Genomic DNA, 21,076 nt, shown 5'->3' with positions numbered 1-21,076 from the left:
GTGTGTGATCTCCTGTCCCAGCCTGAGGAACAGACAGTGAGCCTGTCTCTCAATAATAATAATACAGTGTGTGATCTCCTGTCCCAGCCTGAGGAACAGACAGTGAGCCTGTCTCTCAATAATAATAATACAGTGTGTGATCTCCTGTCCCAGCCTGAGGAACAGTGAGTCTGTCTCTCAATAATAATAATACAGTGTGTGATCTCCTGTCCCAGCCTGAGGAACAGACAGTGAGCCTGTCTCTCAATAATAATACAGTGTGTGATCTCCTGTCCCAGCCTGAGGAACAGACAGTGAGCCTGTCTCTCAATAATAATAATACAGTGTGTGATCTCCTGTCCCAGCCTGAGGAACAGACAGTGAGCCTGTCTCTCAATAATAATAATACAGTGTGTGATCTCCTGTCCCAGCCTGAGGAACAGACAGTGAGCCTGTCTCTCAATAATAATAATACAGTGTGTGATCTCCTGTCCCAGCCTGAGGAACAGTGAGTCTGTCTCTCAATAATAATAATACAGTGTGTGATCTCCTGTCCCAGCCTGAGGAACAGACAGTGAGCCTGTCTCTCAATAATAATAATACAGTGTGTGATCTCCTGTCCCAGCCTGAGGAACAGACAGTGAGCCCGTCTCTCAATAATAATAATACAGTGTGTGATCTCCTGTCCCAGCCTGAGGAACAGACAGTGAGCCTGTCTCTCAATAATAATAATACAGTGTGTGATCTCCTGTCCCAGCCTGAGGAACAGACAGTGAGCCTGTCTCTCAATAATAATAATACAGTGTGTGATCTCCTGTCCCAGCCTGAGGAACAGACAGTGAGCCTGTCTCTCAATAATAATAATACAGTGTGTGATCTCCTGTCCCAGCCTGAGGAACAGACAGTGAGCCTGTCTCTCAATAATAATAATACAGTGTGTGATCTCCTGTCCCAGCCTGAGGAACAGTGAGTCTGTCTCTCAATAATAATAATACAGTGTGTGATCTCCTGTCCCAGCCTGAGGAACAGACAGTGAGCCTGTCTCTCAATAATAATACAGTGTGTGATCTCCTGTCCCAGCCTGAGGAACAGACAGTGAGCCTGTCTCTCAATAATAATAATACAGTGTGTGATCTCCTGTCCCAGCCTGAGGAACAGACAGTGAGCCTGTCTCTCAATAATAATAATACAGTGTGTGATCTCCTGTCCCAGCCTGAGGAACAGACAGTGAGCCTATCTCTCAATAATAATAATACAGTGTGTGATCTCCTGTCCCAGCCTGAGGAACAGTGAGTCTGTCTCTCAATAATAATAATACAGTGTGTGATCTCCTGTCCCAGCCTGAGGAACAGACAGTGAGCCTGTCTCTCAATAATAATACAGTGTGTGATCTCCTGTCCCAGCCTGAGGAACAGACAGTGAGCCTGTCTCTCAATAATAATAATACAGTGTGTGATCTCCTGTCCCAGCCTGAGGAACAGACAGTGAGCCTGTCTCTCAATAATAATAATACAGTGTGTGATCTCCTGTCCCAGCCTGAGGAACAGACAGTGAGCCTGTCTCTCAATAATAATAATACAGTGTGTGATCTCCTGTCCCAGCCTGAGGAACAGACAGTGAGCCCGTCTCTCAATAATAATAATACAGTGTGTGATCTCCTTTCCCAGCCTGAGGAACAGACAGTGAGCCCGTCTCTCAATAATAATAATACAGTGTGTGATCTCCTGTCCCAGCCTGAGGAACAGACAGTGAGCCCGTCTCTCAATAATAATAATACAGTGTGTGATCTCCTGTCCCAGCCTGAGGAACAGACAGTGAGCCTGTCTCTCAATAATAATAATACAGTGTGTGATCTCCTGTCCCAGCCTGAGGAACAGACAGTGAGCCTGTCTCTCAATAATAATAATACAGTGTGTGATCTCCTGTCCCAGCCTGAGGAACAGACAGTGAGCCTGTCTCTCAATAATAATAATACAGTGTGTGATCTCCTGTCCCAGCCTGAGGAACAGTGAGTCTGTCTCTCAATAATAATAATACAGTGTGTGATCTCCTGTCCCAGCCTGAGGAACAGACAGTGAGCCTGTCTCTCAATAATAATACAGTGTGTGATCTCCTGTCCCAGCCTGAGGAACAGACAGTGAGCCTGTCTCTCAATAATAATAATACAGTGTGTGATCTCCTGTCCCAGCCTGAGGAACAGACAGTGAGCCTGTCTCTCAATAATAATAATACAGTGTGTGATCTCCTGTCCCAGCCTGAGGAACAGACAGTGAGCCTGTCTCTCAATAATAATAATACAGTGTGTGATCTCCTGTCCCAGCCTGAGGAACAGACAGTGAGCCTGTCTCTCAATAATAATAATACAGTGTGTGATCTCCTGTCCCAGCCTGAGGAACAGTGAGCCCGTCTCTCAATAATAATAATACAGTGTGTGATCTCCTGTCCCAGCCTGAGGAACAGACAGTGAGCCTGTCTCTCAATAATAATAATACAGTGTGTGATCTCCTGTCCCAGCCTGAGGAACAGACAGTGAGCCTTTCTCTCAATAATAATAATACAGTGTGTGATCTCCTGTCCCAGCCTGAGGAACAGTGAGCCTGTCTCTCAATAATAATAATGCAGTGTGTGATCTCCTGTCCCAGCCTGAGGAACAGACAGTGAGCCTGTCTCGCAATAATAATAATACACTGTGTGATCTCCTGTCCCAGCCTGAGGAACAGACAGTGAGCCTGTCTCTCAATAATAATAATACAGTGTGTGATCTCCTGTCCCAGCCTGAGGAACAGACAGTGAGCCTGTCTCTCAATAATAATAATACAGTGTGTGATCTCCTGTCCCAGCCTGAGGAACAGACAGTGAGCCTGTCTCGCAATAATAATAATACACTGTGTGATCTCCTGTCCCAGCCTGAGGAACAGACAGTGAGCCCGTCTCTCAATAATAATAATACAGTGTGTGATCTCCTTTCCCAGCCTGAGGAACAGACAGTGAGCCCGTCTCTCAATAATAATAATACAGTGTGTGATCTCCTGTCCCAGCCCGAGGAACAGACAGTGAGCCCGTCTCTCAATAATAATAATACAGTGTGTGATCTCCTGTCCCAGCCTGAGGAACAGACAGTGAGCCCGTCTCTCAATAATAATAATACAGTGTGTGATCTCCTGTCCCAGCCCGAGGAACAGACAGTGAGCCTGTCTCTCAATAATAATAATACAGTGTGTGATCTCCTGTCCCAGCCCGAGGAACAGACAGTGAGCCCGTCTCTCAATAATAATAATACAGTGTGTGATCTCCTGTCCCAGCCCGAGGAACAGACAGTGAGCCTGTCTCTCAATAATAATAATACAGTGTGTGACCTCCTGTCCCAGCCTGAGGAACAGACAGTGAGCCTGTCTCTCAATAATAATAATACAGTGTGTGATCTCCTGTCCCAGCCTGAGGAACAGACAGTGAGCCCATCTCTCAATAATAATAATACAGTGTGTGATCTCCTGTCCCAGCCCGAGGAACAGACAGTGAGCCTGTCTCTCAATAATAATAATACAGTGTGTGATCTCCTGTCCCAGCCCGAGGAACAGACAGTGAGCCTTTCTCTCAATAATAATAATACAGTGTGTGATCTCCTGTCCCAGCCTGAGGAACAGACAGTGAGCCTGTCTCTCAATAATAATAATACAGTGTGTGATCTCCTGTCCCAGCCTGAGGAACAGACAGTGAGCCTGTCTCTCAATAATAATAATACAGTGTGTGATCTCCTGTCCCAGCCTGAGGAACAGACAGTGAGCCTGTCACTCAATAATAATAATACAGTGTGTGATCTCCTGTCCCAGCCTGAGGAACAGACAGTGAGCCTGTCTCTCAATAATAATAATACAGTGTGTGATCTCCTGTCCCAGCCTGAGGAACAGTGAGTCTGTCTCTCAATAATAATAATACAGTGTGTGATCTCCTGTCCCAGCCTGAGGAACAGACAGTGAGCCTGTCTCTCAATAATAATACAGTGTGTGATCTCCTGTCCCAGCCTGAGGAACAGACAGTGAGCCTGTCTCTCAATAATAATAATACAGTGTGTGATCTCCTGTCCCAGCCTGAGGAACAGACAGTGAGCCTGTCTCTCAATAATAATAATACAGAGTTTGATCTCCTGTCCCAGCCTGAGGAACAGACAGTGAGCCTTTCTCTCAATAATAATAATACAGTGTGTGATCTCCTGTCCCAGCCTGAGGAACAGTGAGCCTGTCTCTCAATAATAATAATGCAGTGTGTGATCTCCTGTCCCAGCCTGAGGAACAGACAGTGAGCCTGTCTCGCAATAATAATAATACACTGTGTGATCTCCTGTCCCAGCCTGAGGAACAGACAGTGAGCCCGTCTCTCAATAATAATAATACAGTGTGTGATCTCCTGTCCCAGCCCGAGGAACAGACAGTGAGCCTGTCTCTCAATAATAATAATACAGTGTGTGATCTCCTGTCCCAGCCTGAGGAACAGACAGTGAGCCTTTCTCTCAATAATAATAATACAGTGTGTGATCTCCTGTCCCAGCCTGAGGAACAGACAGTGAGCCTGTCTCTCAATAATAATAATACAGTGTGTGATCTCCTGTCCCAGCCTGAGGAACAGACAGTGAGCCTGTCTCTCAATAATAATAATACAGTGTGTGATCTCCTGTCCCAGCCTGAGGAACAGACAGTGAGCCTGTCACTCAATAATAATAATACAGTGTGTGATCTCCTGTCCCAGCCTGAGGAACAGACAGTGAGCCTGTCTCTCAATAATAATAATACAGTGTGTGATCTCCTGTCCCAGCCTGAGGAACAGTGAGTCTGTCTCTCAATAATAATAATACAGTGTGTGATCTCCTGTCCCAGCCTGAGGAACAGACAGTGAGCCTGTCTCTCAATAATAATACAGTGTGTGATCTCCTGTCCCAGCCTGAGGAACAGACAGTGAGCCTGTCTCTCAATAATAATAATACAGTGTGTGATCTCCTGTCCCAGCCTGAGGAACAGACAGTGAGCCTGTCTCTCAATAATAATAATACAGTGTTTGATCTCCTGTCCCAGCCTGAGGAACAGACAGTGAGCCTTTCTCTCAATAATAATAATACAGTGTGTGATCTCCTGTCCCAGCCTGAGGAACAGTGAGCCTGTCTCTCAATAATAATAATGCAGTGTGTGATCTCCTGTCCCAGCCTGAGGAACAGACAGTGAGCCTGTCTCGCAATAATAATAATACACTGTGTGATCTCCTGTCCCAGCCTGAGGAACAGACAGTGAGCCCGTCTCTCAATAATAATAATACAGTGTGTGATCTCCTTTCCCAGCCTGAGGAACAGACAGTGAGCCCGTCTCTCGATAATAATAATACAGTGTGTGATCTCCTTTCCCAGCCTGAGGAACAGACAGTGAGCCCGTCTCTCGATAATAATAATACAGTGTGTGATCTCCTGTCCCAGCCCGAGGAACAGACAGTGAGCCTGTCTCTCGATAATAATAATACAGTGTGTGATCTCCTGTCCCAGCCCGAGGAACAGACAGTGAGCCTGTCTCTCGATAATAATAATACAGTGTGTGATCTCCTGTCCCAGCCCGAGGAACAGACAGTGAGCCTGTCTCTCGATAATAATAATACAGTGTGTGATCTCCTGTCCCAGCCCGAGGAACAGACAGTGAGCCTGTCTCTCGATAATAATAATACAGTGTGTGATCTCCTGTCCCAGCCTGAGGAACAGACAGTGAGCCTGTCTCTCAATAATAATAATACAGTGTGTGATCTCCTGTCCCAGCCTGAGGAACAGTGAGTCTGTCTCTCAATAATAATAATACAGTGTGTGATCTCCTGTCCCAGCCTGAGGAACAGACAGTGAGCCCGTCTCTCAATAATAATAATACAGTGTGGGGTCTCCTGTCCCAGCCTGAGGAACAGTGAGCCCGTCTCTCAATAATAATAATACAGTGTGTGATCTCCTGTCCCAGCCTGAGGAACAGACAGTGAGCCCGTCTCTCAATAATAATAATACAGTGTGTGATCTCCTGTCCCAGCCTGAGGAACAGACAGTGAGCCCGTCTCTCAATAATAATAATACAGTGTGTGATCTCCTGTCACAGCCTGAGGAACAGACAGTGAGCCCGTCTCTCAATAATAATAATAATACAGTGTGTGATCTCCTGTCCCAGCCTGAGGAACAGTGAGCCTGTCTCTCAATAATAATAATACAGTGTGTGATCTCCTGTCCCAGCCTGAGGAACAGTGAGCCCGTCTCTCAATAATAATAATACAGTGTGTGATCTCCTGTCCCAGCCTGAGGAACAGTGAGCCCGTCTCTCAATAATAATAATACAGTGTGTGATCTCCTGTCCCAGCCTGAGGAACAGACAGTGAGCCTGTCTCTCAATAATAATAATACAGTGTGTGATCTCCTGTCCCAGCCTGAGGAACAGTGAGCCCGTCTCTCAATTATAATAATACAGTGTGTGATCTCCTGTCCCAGCCTGAGGAACAGACAGTGAGCCTCTCAATAATGCTCCATATGTTTATATGGAAATATCTTATGATGTGTCTGTATTATATGTGTCTGAAGATTTTTTAGGTAATTGTATTTGTTTTGCTTTGGCAACACTGATTGTACTCATGGGTCATTCCAGTAAAGCACCTTGAAGTGAATTCTGCAGATCGGTCACAGAGTGATATTTTGATGGTAATTAACTCCTTACACAGATATAGTGCTTTAGAGGAATTGGGGATCCCCTCCAGCAGCAGCAGTGTGGAGCCCCACCAGTGCGCTCACACACAGCAGCTCTCAGGGCGAGGAGGACAGGTCAGAGGTCATTAGGGGTTACTAGGAGGCCAGGACTGGTCAAGACCAGGGGGACACCAGGTAACACCCCAACTCTTTTATAGAGACACCCCGGGATTGTTCGTGTGTGTGTGTGTGTCTGTGTGTGTGACTGGTCAGGCCCCGACTCTCTCAGGCTCTGTGTTGTACAGGGATGGGTGAGTTGATCCCAGACGTGCTCAGTGGGGTGTGTGTGTGTGTGTGTGTGTGTGTGTGTGTGTGTGTGTGTGTGTGTGTGTGTGTGTGTGTGTGTGTGTGTGTGTGACTGGTCAGGCCCTGACTTTCTCAGGCTCTGTGTTGTTCAGGGATGGGCGAGTTGATCCCAGACGTGCTCAGTGGGGTGTGTGTGTGTGTGACTGCTCAGGCCCTGACTCTCTCAGGCTCTGTGTTGTTCAGGGATGGGTGAGTTGATCCCAGACGTGCTCAGTGGGGTGTGTGTGTGTGTGTGACTGGTCAGGCCCTGACTCTCTCAGGCTCTGTGTTGACCTCTGTCTCACTCACACTCACTCAGAAGGACAGACCAGGTCTGGACAGACATGATGAGGTTTTATTCAGGCTCAGACTCCCCCTCGCCTCAGGACACAGCAGCCCGGCTCGTGGTCAAACTACTGGCACTTGATCTGCTTGGAAGTGTCTGCTGGTCAGTCCCTGTGGTGAGTCAGTGTCCAGTGGTCAGTCCCTGTGTTGGTCAGTGCCTGTGGTGGGTCAGTGTCCGGTGGTCAGTGTCCAGCAGTCAGTCCCTGTGTTGGTCAGTGTCCAGCGGTCAGTCCCTGTGCTGGTCACTATCCAGTGGTCAGTGCCTGTGGTGAGTCAGTGTCCAGCAGTCAGTCCCTGTGGTGAGTCAGTGTCCAGCGGTCAGTCCCTGTGGTGAGTCAGTGTCCAGCGGTCAGTCCCTGTGTTGGTCAGTGTCCAGTGGTCAATGCTTGTGGTGAGTCAGTGTCCAGCGGTCAGTCCCTGTGGTGAGTCAGTGTCCAGCGGTCAGTGCCTGTGGTGAGTCAGTGTCCAGTGGTCAGTGCCTGTGGTGAGTCAGTGTCCAGCGGTCAGTCCCTGTGGTGAGTCAGTGTCCAGCGGTCAGTCCCTGTGTTGGTCAGTGTCCAGTGGTCAGTGCCTGTGTTGGTCAGTGTCCAGCGGTCAGTGCCTGTGGTGAGTCAGTGTCCAGTGGTCAGTGCCTGTGGTGAGTCAGTGTCCAGCGGTCAGTCCCTGTGGTGAGTCAGTGTCCAGTGGTCAGTCCCTGTGTTGGTCAGTGTCCAGCGGTCAGTGCCTGTGGTGAGTCAGTGTCCAGCGGTCAGTCCCTGTGGTGCGTCAGTGTCCAGTGGTCAGTGCCTGTGTTGGTCAGTGTCCAGCGGTCAGTCCCTGTGCTGGTAAGTGTCCAGCGGTCAGTGCCACAGACCGGGCCAGAACCACAGGCGTACCGGCACAGGGTACGAGAGACCGGACCAGAACCATGAGCTTCCGGGAGCAGAAACACATTTACAATAAATACAAAACCAAATTCAAGGAACAACAAGGATCACCAGAGCTACAGTCGTCCAGCCCTGAGAAACAGAACAGACTGCTGTATTCTCTCCTCTCTCTCACTGTGTCTCCTGTCCTGCTGTGTGTGTTTATGACTGAGGGACTCTCTGTGATCTCCTTTCTCCCTGCGTCTCCTGTCCTGTGATCGCCTCTCTCTCTCACTGTGTCTCCTGTCCTGTGATCGCCTCTCTCTCTCACTGTGTCTCCTGTCCTGTGATCGCCTCTCTCTCTCACTGTGTCTCCTGTCCTGTGATCGCCTCTCTCTCTCACTGTGTCTCCTGTCCTGTGATCGCCTCTCTCTCTCACTGTGTCTCCTGTCCTGTGATCGCCTCTCTCTCACTGTGTCTCCTGTCCTGTGATCGCCTCTCTCTCTCACTGTGTGTCCTGTCCTGTTGTGTGTGTTTATTACTGAGGGAGTCTCTGTGATCTCCTCTCTCTCACTGTGTCTCCTGTCCTGTTGTGTGTGTTTATTACTGAGGGAGTCTCTGTGATCTCCCCTCTCTCTCACTGTGTCTCCTGTCCTGTTGTGTGTGTGTACTACTGAGGGAGTCTCTGTGATCTCCCCTCTCTCTCACTGTGTCTCCTGTCCTGTTGTGTGTGTGTATTACTGAGGGAGTCTCTGTGATCTCCCCTCTCTCTCACTGTGTCTCCTGTCCTGTTGTGTGTGTTTATTACTGAGGGAGTCTCTGTGATCTCCCCTCTCTCTCACTGTGTCTCCTGTCCTGCTGTGTGTGTATTACTGAGGGAGTCTCTGTGATCTCCCCTCTTTCTCACTGTGTCTCCTGTCCTGTTGTGTGTGTTTATTACTGAGGGAGTCTCTGTGATCTCCTCTCTCTCACTGTGTCTCCTGTCCTGCTGTGTGTGTTTATTACTGAGGGAGTCTCTGTGATCTCCTCTCTCACTGTGTCTCCTGTCCTGTTGTGTGTGTTTATTACTGAGGGATTCTCTGTGATCTCCTCTCTCTCTCTCACTGTGTCTCCTGTCCTGTTGTGTGTGTTTATTACTGAGGGATTCTCTGTGATCTCCTCTCTCTCACTGTGTCTCCTGTCCTGCTGTGTGTGTTTAATACTGAGGGAGTCTCTGTGATCTCCTCTCTCTCACCGGCTCCTGTCCTGTTGTGTTTATTACTGAGGGATTCTCTGTGATCTCCTCTCTCTCCCTGTGTCTCCTGTCCTGCTGTGTGTGTGTATTACTGAGGGAGTCTCTGTGATCTCCTCTCTCTCCCTGTGTCTCCTGTCCTGCTGTGTGTGTGTATTACTGAGGGAGTCTCTGTGATCTCCTCTCTCTCCCTGTGTCTCCTGTCCTGCTGTGTGTGTGTATTACTGAGGGAGTCTCTGTGATCTCCTCTCTCTCCCTGTGTCTCCTGTCCTGCTGTGTGTGTGTATTACTGAGGGAGTCTCTGTGATCTCCTCTCTCTCCCTGTGTCTCCTGTCCTGCTGTGTGTGTGTATTACTGAGGGAGTCTCTGTGATCTCCTCTCTCTCCCTGTGTCTCCTGTCCTGTTGTGTGTGTGTACTACTGAGGGAGTCTCTGTGATCTCCTCTCTCTCCCTGTGTCTCCTGTCCTGCTGTGTGTGTGTATTACTGAGGGAGTCTCTGTGATCTCCTCTCTCTCCCTGTGTCTCCTGTCCTGCTGTGTGTGTGTATTACTGAGGGAGTCTCTGTGATCTCCTCTCTCTCCCTGTGTCTCCTGTCCTGTTGTGTGTGTGTACTACTGAGGGAGTCTCTGTGATCTCCTCTCTCTCCCTGTGTCTCCTGTCCTGCTGTGTGTGTGTATTACTGAGGGAGTCTCTGTGATCTCCTCTCTCTCCCTGTGTCTCCTGTCCTGCTGTGTGTGTGTATTACTGAGGGAGTCTCTGTGATCTCCTCTCTCTCCCTGTGTCTCCTGTCCTGTTGTGTGTGTGTACTACTGAGGGAGTCTCTGTGATCTCCTCTCTCTCCCTGTGTCTCTTGTCCTGCTGTGTGTGTGTATTACTGAGGGAGTCTCTGTGATCTCCTCTCTCTCCCTGTGTCTCCTGTCCTGCTGTGTGTGTGTATTACTGAGGGAGTCTCTGTGATCTCCTCTCTCTCCCTGTGTCTCCTGTCCTGTTGTGTGTGTGTACTACTGAGGGAGTCTCTGTGATCTCCTCTCTCTCCCTGTGTCTCCTGTCCTGCTGTGTGTGTGTATTACTGAGGGAGTCTCTGTGATCTCCTCTCTCTCCCTGTGTCTCCTGTCCTGCTGTGTGTGTATTACTGAGGGAGTCTCTGTGATCTCCTCTCTCTCCCTGTGTCTCCTGTCCTGTTGTGTGTGTTTATTACTGAGGGAGTCTCTGTGATCTCCTCTCTCTCCCTGTGTCTCCTGTCCTGCTGTGTGTGTTTATTACTGAGGGAGTCTCTGTGATCTCCTCTCTCTCCCTGTGTCTCCTGTCCTGCTGTGTGTGTTCATCACTAAGAGCTGATGAAAAAAACAAGAGTAGCTTCAACTTGTGCTTAAAAAAAACATTTCAATGAAAAACTCAAATAAATACAAAAACGGAATTATCATCATATAAATAACTTAATACCAAAAAAACTGAATAATGCTGCACAGTAAAGTGAATTATCAAGATGAGTCCCTCACTGCGGTCTGAAGGATAAACATCCCTCCTTTCTCCACTGCCTGTACCCCTGTACCCCTGATCGCTGCCTGACCCCTCCCCCGGGATCAGCCCTTGTGCACAGTCTGCTGCCCGTGACCTCTGACCCCTGACCCCTCCCCCGGGATCAGCCCTTGTGCACAGTCTGCTGCCCGTGACCTCTGACCCCTGACCCCTCCCCCGGGATCAGTCCTTCTGCACAGTCTGCTGCCCGTGACCTCTGACCCCTGACCCCTCCCCCGGGATCAGTCCTTGTGCACAGTCTGCTGCCTGTGACCTCTGACCCCTGACCCCTCCCCCGGGATCAGTCCTTGTGCACAGTCTGCTGCCCGTGACCTCTGACCCCTGACCCCTCCCCCAGGATCAGTCCGTGTACACGGTCTGCTGCCCGTGACCCCTGACCCCTGACCCCATTCCCCAGGATCAGTCCATGTACACAGTCTGCTGCCCGTGACCCCTGACCCCTGACCCCCTTCCCCAGGATCAGTCCGTGTACACAGTCTGCTGCCTGTGACCCCTGACCCCTGACCCCATTCCCCAGGATCAGTCCTTGTACACAGTCTGCTGCCCGTGACCTCTCTCGTCGTGCGTGATGTGTCTGCGCACGTGAATCCGCCTCACCCTCCTGTCCCCGCCCCCGGCCCCGCCCCCCTCCTCCTCTGAGTGGAGGCTGCCGGGCGACAAGGCCGCACCCCCGGTGTCCAGGATGGAGGAAGCCACGCCCCCTGATCCTTTCTCATAGATGAGGATGTTGAGAGTCTCTTCGAAAATACGAGCCTCTGGGAACTCCACCTGAGAGAGAGAGAGGGGTTAATACAGACACACTGACTGGACACTCCAGTACATTAACACTGCACTGAGAGAGAGAGGGGTTAATACAGACACACTGACTGGACACTCCAGTACATTAACACTGCACTGAGAGAGAGAGGGGTTAATACACACACACTGACTGGACACTCCAGTACATGAACACTGCACTGAGAGAGAGAGGGGTTAATACACACACACTGGACACTCCAGTACATTAACACTGCACTGAGAGAGAGAGGGGTTAATACACACACTGACTGGACACTCCAGTACATTAACACTCCACTGAGAGAGAGAGGGGTTAATACACACACACTGACTGGACACTCCAGTACATTAACACTGCACTGAGAGAGAGAGAGGGGTTAATACAGACACACTGACTGGACACTCCAGTACATTAACACTGCACTGAGAGAGAGAGGGGTTAATACAGACACACTGACTGGACACTCCAGTACATTAACACTGCACTGAGAGAGAGAGGGGTTAATACAGACACACTGACTGGACACTCCAGTACATTAACACTGCACTGAGAGAGAGAGGGGTTAATACAGACACACTGACTGGACACTCCAGTACATTAACACTGCACTGAGAGAGAGAGAGGGGTTAATACACACACACTGACTGGACACTCCAGTACATTAACACTGCACTGAGAGAGAGAGAGGGGTTAATACACACACACTGACTGGACACTCCAGTACATTAACACTGCACTGAGAGAGAGAGAGGGGTTAATACACACACACTGACTGGACACTCCAGTACATTAACACTGCACTGAGAGAGAGAGAGGGGTTAATACACACACACTGACTGGACACTCCAGTACATTAACACTGCACTGAGAGAGAGAGAGGGGTTAATACACACACACTGACTGGACACTCCAGTACATTAACACTGCACTGAGAGAGAGAGGGGTTAATACACACACACTGACTGGACACTCCAGTACATTAACACTGCACTGAGAGAGAGAGAGGTTCATACAGACACACTGACTGGACACTCCAGTACATTAACACTGCACTGAGAGAGAGAGGGGTTAATACAGACACACTGACTGGACACTCCAGTACATGAACACTGCACTGAGAGAGAGAGGGGTTAATACACACACACTGACTGGACACTCCAGTACATGAACACTGCACTGAGAGAGAGAGAGGGGTTAATACAGACACACTGACTGGACACTCCAGTACATGAACACTGCACTGAGAGAGAGAGGGGTTAAGCAGACTCGCACCTTGGTCTGCTTCTTCTCGGTGGCGTAGACGATGGAGGTGCAGCAGACCTCCGCGATCTTGCGCCCGTCGCCGTAGAAGGACCAGCAGCAGATCTCGTCCCCCAGCACGTCCTTGGTGAAGAGCACGCGCCCGTTGAAGCGCAGCCCCAGCTTGTCGAACAGCTCGATGTTCCTCAGCAGGTTGTCGTCCGAGTTGCTGGAGAGGGGGGCAAGGGGACGTCACTGCCAGGCGGTCTCCACGGAGACGGGGGTGGGGAAGGCGTGGGGGGGTGGTAGGCCATTACCTGGTGTAGGAGTACTTGTTGTTCCCTCTGTTGTGCTGGAGCTTCACCACAGGCTGAAAATGAAAGGGCACACCAGGTCTGAGTCGAAAATGGCTGAATCCCAAGGGAGGAACTACATTTCCCAGAACCCCCACCCCCCCCACACAACCGCACGGTGCCCAGGGGAGGCCTGTGCGAGCTGGAGTCTTGGAGGAGGACACAGAACTACACGTCCCAGCATCGCCTCCAAGGGTGGTGCCCGGGGAAGACCTGCTGGAGGTGCTGTCCTGCTGCTCCATGGAGGACACACAGCATAATTCACGAACGACCGAACACAGAGGGAAGAACTACACTTCCCAGGATTCAGAACATGGGTGGTGCCATGCAGAGGACGGTGGGAGCCGTAGTCCTGCAGCATCAAGTGGGACAGGGAGGATAAATCACACAAGGGCAGAAACCAAAGAGAAGAACTACACTTCCCAGGATTCAGAACATGGGTGGTGCCATGCAGAGGACGGTGGGAGCTGTAGTCCTGCAGCATCAAGTGGGACAGGGAGGAAAATTCACAAATGGGCCGAACTAAAGAGAAGAACAACACTTCCCAGGATTCAATCCACGGGTGGGTCCATGCAGAGGACTGTGGGAGCCGTAGTCCTGCAGCTCTAAGCACGATGTACTGGGACGTCTGCTCACCTTCCTCCACGAGATCATTCTCTGCTCCTCCTTCTGAGACGTGATCATGGGGATTCGGCACAGACCCTCATGTCTCTCCCTCTGCTTCTGAAAACACAGAGCAGGACACCAGTCAGTCCCCCCAGTCCTCTGCTGGACGCAGTGGAGTCCCTCTCAATCCAATTCAAGGTGTCTTATATGCATGAACAATTAATACAATCAGTGCTGCCAAAGCAAAACAAATACACTTGACATAAACAAAACCGACATTTACAATAAAGCCACAATCATAAGATACATAGACTCTAGCCAAATGGAGCATGATTGAGAGATAGACTCACTGTTCCTCAGGTTGGGACAGGAGATCACACACTGTATTATTATTATTGAGAGACGGGCTCACTGTTCCTCAGGCTGGGACAGGAGATCACACACTGTATTATTATTATTGAGAGACAGGCTCACTGTCTGTTCCTCAGGCTGGGACAGGAGATCACACACTGTATTATTATTATTGAGAGACAGGCTCACTGTCTGTTCCTCAGGCTGGGACAGGAGATCACACACTGTATTATTATTATTGAGAGACGGGCTCACTGTTCCTCAGGTTGGGACAGGAGATCACACACTGTATTATTATTATTGAGAGACAGGCTCACTGTCTGTTCCTCAGGCTGGGACAGGAGATCACACACTGTATTATTATTATTGAGAGACAGGCTCACTGTCTGTTCCTCAGGTTGGGACAGGAGATCACACACTGTATTATTATTATTGAGAGACGGGCTCACTGTTCCTCAGGCTGGGACAGGAGATCACACACTGTATTATTATTATTGAGAGACAGGCTCACTGTCTGTTCCTCAGGCTGGGACAGGAGATCACACACTGTATTATTATTATTGAGAGACAGGCTCACTGTCTGTTCCTCAGGCTGGGACAGGAGATCACACACTGTATTATTATTATTGAGAGACAGGCTCACTGTCTGTTCCTCAGGCTGGGACAGGAGATCACACACTGTATTATTATTATTGAGAGACGGGCTCACTGTCTGTTCCTCAGGCTGGGACAGGAGATCAGACACTGTATTATTATTATTGAGAGACAGGCTCACTGTCTGTTCCTCAGGCTGGGACAGGAGATCACACACTGTATTATTATTATTGAGAGACGGGCTCACTGTCTGTTCCTCAGGCTGGGACAGGAGATCACACACTGTATTATTATTATTGAGAGACAGGCTCACTGTCTGTTCCTCAGGCTGGGACAGGAGATCACACACTGTATTATTATTATTGAGAGACAGGCTCATTGTCTGTTCCTCAGGCTGGGACAGGAGATCACACACTGTATTATTATTATTGAGAGACAGGCTCACTGTCTGTTCCTCAGGCTGGGACAGGAGATCACACACTGTATTATTATTATTGAGAGACGGGCTCACTGTCTGTTCCTCAGTCTGGGACAGGAGATCACACACTGTATTATTATTATTGAGAGACAGGCTCACTGTTCCTCAGGCTGGGACAGGAGATCACACACTGTATTATTATTATTGAGAGACGGGCTCACTGTCTGTTCCTCAGGCTGGGACAGGAGATCACACACTGTATTATTATTATTGAGAGACAGGCTCACTGTCTGTTCCTCAGGCTGGGACAGGAGATCACACACTGTATTATTATTATTGAGAGACAGGCTCACTGTCTGTTCCTCAGGCTGGGACAGGAGATCACACACTGTATTATTATTATTGAGAGACGGGCTCACTGTCTGTTCCTCAGGCTGGGACAGGAGATCACACACTGTATTATTATTATTGAGAGACGGGCTCACTGTCTGTTCCTCAGGCTGGGACAGGAGATCACACACTGTATTATTATTATTGAGAGACGGGCTCACTGTCTGTTCCTCAGGCTGGGACAGGAGATCACACACTGTATTATTATTATTGAGAGACAGGCTCACTGTCTGTTCCTCAGGCTGGGACAGGAGATCACACACTGTATTATTATTATTGAGAGACAGGCTCACTGTCTGTTCCTCAGGCTGGGACAGGAGATCACACACTGTATTATTATTATTGAGAGACAGGCTCACTGTCTGTTCCTCAGGCTGGGACAGGAGATCACACACTGTATTATTATTATTGAGAGACGGGCTCACTGTCTGTTCCTCAGTCTGGGACAGGAGATCACACACTGTATTATTATTATTGAGAGACAGGCTCACTGTTCCTCAGGCTGGGACAGGAGATCACACACTGTATTATTATTATTGAGAGACGGGCTCACTGTCTGTTCCTCAGGCTGGGACAGGAGATCACACACTGTATTATTATTATTGAGAGACAGGCTCACTGTCTGTTCCTCAGGCTGGGACAGGAGATCACACACTGTATTATTATTATTGAGAGACAGGCTCACTGTCTGTTCCTCAGGCTGGGACAGGAGATCACACACTGTATTATTATTATTGAGAGACGGGCTCACTGTCTGCTCCTCAGGCTGGGACAGGAGATCACACACTGGGCTGCCAGTTCAACTGAGTTCCCTCCTCCCTCTCCCAGTAGAATTGGGACCCGTTGTGATTCTGGCAGGTGTGGGAACTCTGGGACTATATTTCTGAATTTGGGGAAGAATGTTTCTCTAATCCCAAAGTATCTGTCACAGTGCAGTAGGAAATGCACCTCTGTCTCTATTTCTCTCCGCTGGCAGTGGGAGCACAGCCTGTCCTCTCTGGACAGCCAGGTCTGCCTGTGTCCAGTGTGTGTCCAGGCTGTGGTCACTGAGCCTGTCTTCTCTGGACAGCCAGGTCTGCCTGTGTCCAGTGTGTGTGTCCAGGCTGTGGTCACTGAGCCTGTCCTCTCTGGACAGCCAGGTCTGTCTGTGTCCAGTGTGTGTGTCCAGGCTGTGGTCACTGAGCCTGTCCTCTCTGGACAGCCAGGTCTGCCTGTGTCCAGTGTGTGTGTCCAGGCTGTGGTCACTGAGCCTGTACTTCGTCAGGGTCTGTTTCTGTTTGTTATTTTTTATTTTGGTCAAATATTCAGCTAGTGTGTATTGTCTGTTTAAGGTTCTGTAGCATTCCAGTTGATGTTGTGTTTGTGTGTGTGTGTCCCAGTGTGTGAGATATTGCTGTTTGATCTGTGCTGTGATGTGGTTGAGTCTGGGTTGTGGTGCTCTAGCAGTGCTGTCCTGAGGCTGGTTAGTGTTGGTGTGGCTCAGGTCAGTGAGCCTCAGGACCAGCTGGCTCAGGGGGCTCTGTTTTGGGCTCAGCTCTTGGCTCAGCAGGACCTGTGCTGTCTATATTAACCCCTCTATCTCTCTGTCTCTCAGCGGGTGTGTCTGGGTGTGCGCTCAGTACCTGCAGAGCGGTCAGGCAGTGCTGAACGAGCCCCTGGACTCTGTAGAACCGGGCCTCAAGCAGAACCTCCTCCAGTTCGCGGGTCGTCTCCGGCAGGGGTACCGAGCCATCCCGAAGAAAATTCAGCACAGAATCAAAGTGACGCCCACTGCGGTCCACTATAACCCAGCCTATAACAGAGAGAGAGAGGGGTTAATACACACACACTGACTGGACACTCCAGTACATGAACACTGCACTGAGAGAGAGAGGGGTTCATACACACACACTGACTGGACACTCCAGTACATGAACACTGCACTGAGAGAGAGAGGGGTTAATACAGACACACTGACTGGACACTCCAGTACATTAACACTGCACTGAGAGAGAGAGGGGTTAATACAGACACACTGACTGGACACTCCAGTACATTAACACTGCACTGAGAGAGAGAGGGGTTAATACAGACACACTGACTGGACACTCCAGTACATGAACACTGCACTGAGAGAGAGAGGGGTTAATACAGACACACTGACTGGACACTCCAGTACATGAACACTGCACTGAGAGAGAGGGGTTAATACACACACACTGACTGGACACTCCAGTACATGAACACTGCACTGAGAGAGAGGGGTTCATACAGACACACTGACTGGACACTCCAGTACATTAACACTGCACTGAGAGAGAGAGGGGTTCATACACACACACTGACTGGACACTCCAGTACATTAACACTGCACTGAGAGAGAGAGGGGTTAATACAGACACACTGACTGGACACTCCAGTACATTAACACTGCACTGAGAGAGAGAGGGGTTAATACAGACACACTGACTGGACACTCCAGTACATTAACACTGCACTGAGAGAGAGAGGGGTTCATACAGACACACTGACTGGACACTCCAGTACATTAACACTGCACTGAGAGAGAGAGGGGTTCATACAGACACACTGACTGGACACTCCAGTACATTAACACTGCATTGAGAGAGAGAGGGGTTCATACAGACACACTGACTGGACACTCCAGTACATTAACACTGCATTGAGAGAGAGAGGGGTTAATACAGACACACTGACTGGACACTCCAGTACATTAACACTGCACTGAGAGAGAGAGGGGTTAATACAGACACATTGACTGGACACTCCAGTACATGAACACTGCACTGAGAGAGAGAGGGGTTAATACAGACACACTGACTGGACACTCCAGTACATGAACACTGCACTGAGAGAGAGAGGGGTTAATACAGACACACTGACTGGACACTCCAGTACATTAACACTGCACTGAGAGAGAGAGGGGTTAATACAGACACACTGACTGGACACTCCAGTACATTAACACTGCACTGAGAGAGAGAGGGGTTCATACAGACACACTGACTGGACACTCCAGTACATTAACACTGCATTGAGAGAGAGAGGGGTTAATACAGACACACTGACTGGACACTCCAGTCCATTAACACTGCACTGAGAGAGAGAGGGGTTAATACAGACACACTGACTGGACACTCCAGTACATGAACACTGCACTGAGAGAGAGAGGGTTTAATACAGACACACTGACTGGACACTCCAGTACATGAACACTGCACTGAGAGAGAGGGGTTAATACAGACACACTGACTGGACACTCCAGTACATTAACACTGCACTGAGAGAGAGAGATGGGGGTTAATACACACACACTGACTGGACACTCCAGTACATTAACACTGCACTGAGAGAGAGATGGGTTAATACAGACACACTGACTGGACACTCCAGTACAGTAACACTGCACTGAGAGAGAGGGGTTAATACACACACACTGACTGGACACTCCAGTACATTAACACTGCACTGAGAGAGAGAGGGGTTAATACAGACACACTGACTGGACACTCCAGTACATTAACACTGCACTGAGAGAGAGAGGGGTTAATACAGATACACTGACTGGACACTCCAGTACATTAACACTGCACTGAGAGAGAGAGGGGTTCATACAGACACACTGACTGGACACTCCAGTACAGTAACACTGCACTGAGAGAGACAGGTAGTTGGTCTGACCCTCTGAGTCGATGGTGGCCTCTGTGGACCCTGTACACATGCTCTTCAGGAGGTTGTCCGTCTTGCTCAGCGTCTGGATGGTGGTGTAGTGCAGAGCGCCCCCTACATTCAGCTTGACATATCTGCTGCTCGCCAGTCCTGTGCACTTCTCCTCCTGACCCCCAGGTGTCACAGGAAGTACTTCTGGCGGCTCACTTCCTGTGGGCTCCGCAGACATGGGTGCAAAGCTAAAATTGGAAACAAAGAACCAGCCATTAATGCACAGGACAGGAGACACAGTGAGAGAGGAGATCACAGAGACTCCCTCAGTAATAAACACACACAGCAGGACAGGAGACATGGTGAGAGAGGAGATCACAGAGACTCCCTCAGTAATAAACACACACAACAGGACAGGAGACACAGTGAGAGAGGAGATCACAGAGACTCCCTCAGTAATAAACACACACAACAGGACAGGAGACATGGTGAGAGAGGAGATCACAGAGACTCCCTCAGTAATAAACACACACAGCAGGACAGGAGACACAGTGAGAGAGGAGATCACAGAGACTCCCTCAGTAACAAACACACACAACAGGACAGGAGACATGGTGAGAGAGGAGATCACAGAGACTCCCTCAGTAATAAACACACACAGCAGGACAGGAGACACAGTGAGAGAGGAGATCACAGAGACTCCCTCAGTAATCAACACACACAACAGGACAGGCGACACAGAGAGAGAGGAGATCACACAGACTCCCTCAGTAATACACACACAGCAGGACAGGAGACACAGTGAGAGAGAGAGGAGATCACAGAGAATCCCTCAGTAATAAACACACACAGCAGGACAGGAGACACAGTGAGAGAGGAGATCACAGAGAATCCTTCAGTAATAAACACACACAGCAAGATAGGAGACACAGTGAGAGAGGAGATCACAGAGATTCCCTCAGTAATAAAAACACACAGCAGGACAGGAGACACAGTGAGAGAGAGAGAGAGGAGATCACAGATAGTCCCTCAGTAATAAACACACACAGCAGGACAGGAGACACCGTGAGAGAGAGGAGATCACAGAGAAGCCCTCAGTAATAAACAGACACAGCAGGACAGGAGACACAGGGAGAGAGGGACTCACACTGAGACACTGACTGAGGGAGACAGTGAGAAGAAATACAGTACTCTTTTGCACACGTACCAGTCGTGAGCAGTGCTCGGTACAGGATCCCCGGAGTCGACTTTAACACATTACTTCTCTAAAGAAATTATAAAGATTCACCGACTCGACGTACCGCCAGATATGATGTGTTTATTGGATGAACGCTGAAGGTCAACGTTCACATGAAGTGCACGACAGTGACACACAAATCATGGCTTACATTTTATTTTTCTATTTTCCCTGTCATATAAAAACACCGTGCTCCGCGTCTCATTCTTTGTCACTATATTATAAACAAGTGTCCATTGTGTTGATCGCTTTTCATCGTACCTACAGCGGCCGCCGCCCGTTGGCTGAACTCGACGTCAATCAACCGCCTTGCGCGACCTCCTTTGACCTGATTGGCTGATCCGCAGCAGGAGGGGCGCTATCAGGCTTTTCCGGTTGTGGATTCCAGGCTGACGGATTGGTTATTTGTGTAGCTAGCCCCGCCTCCGGCCCGAAGACATGCAGATGAGTGGGATTGGTGGAGATGTTTTGGAGACCCCGC

General features: G+C 49.3%; 1 protein-coding gene across 5 annotated transcripts; it reads right to left on the bottom strand.

The window, feature by feature from the left end:
- Window positions 1-7,344: 7,344 nt before the first annotated feature.
- kctd13 (potassium channel tetramerization domain containing 13) lies at window positions 7,345-21,076 on the bottom strand. 5 transcript variants are annotated; one of them, XR_015939733.1, is made up of 8 exons: window positions 20,560-21,064; window positions 19,380-19,606; window positions 17,321-17,490; window positions 13,976-14,062; window positions 13,304-13,356; window positions 13,020-13,215; window positions 7,618-11,737; window positions 7,345-7,512 (listed from the first exon to the last, which is right to left on the bottom strand). XR_015939733.1 is itself a non-coding variant. In XM_088637365.1 (7 exons), exons 2-7 carry the CDS (start codon window positions 19,594-19,596, stop codon window positions 11,489-11,491), a joined length of 969 nt encoding a protein of 322 aa, XP_088493491.1. In that variant the 5' UTR covers window positions 19,597-19,606; window positions 20,560-21,076; the 3' UTR covers window positions 7,345-11,488. The 5 variants fall into 5 exon arrangements, 3 of the variants coding, with proteins under 3 accessions (XP_088493491.1, XP_088493490.1, XP_088493489.1); XR_015939732.1 differs by having other exon boundaries at window positions 7,345-11,045; window positions 11,112-11,737; XM_088637365.1 differs by having other exon boundaries at window positions 7,345-11,737; window positions 13,976-14,059; window positions 20,560-21,076.

Source organism: Lepisosteus platostomus, chromosome 6 (genome assembly GCF_059453375.1).
Source record: "Lepisosteus platostomus isolate fLepPlt1 chromosome 6, fLepPlt1.hap1, whole genome shotgun sequence".
In the NCBI taxonomy this organism is placed as follows: Eukaryota; Metazoa; Chordata; class Actinopteri; order Semionotiformes; family Lepisosteidae; genus Lepisosteus; species Lepisosteus platostomus.
The sequence above is the reverse complement of the archived record's forward strand: the minus strand, read 5'-3'. Positions and strand labels throughout refer to the sequence as shown.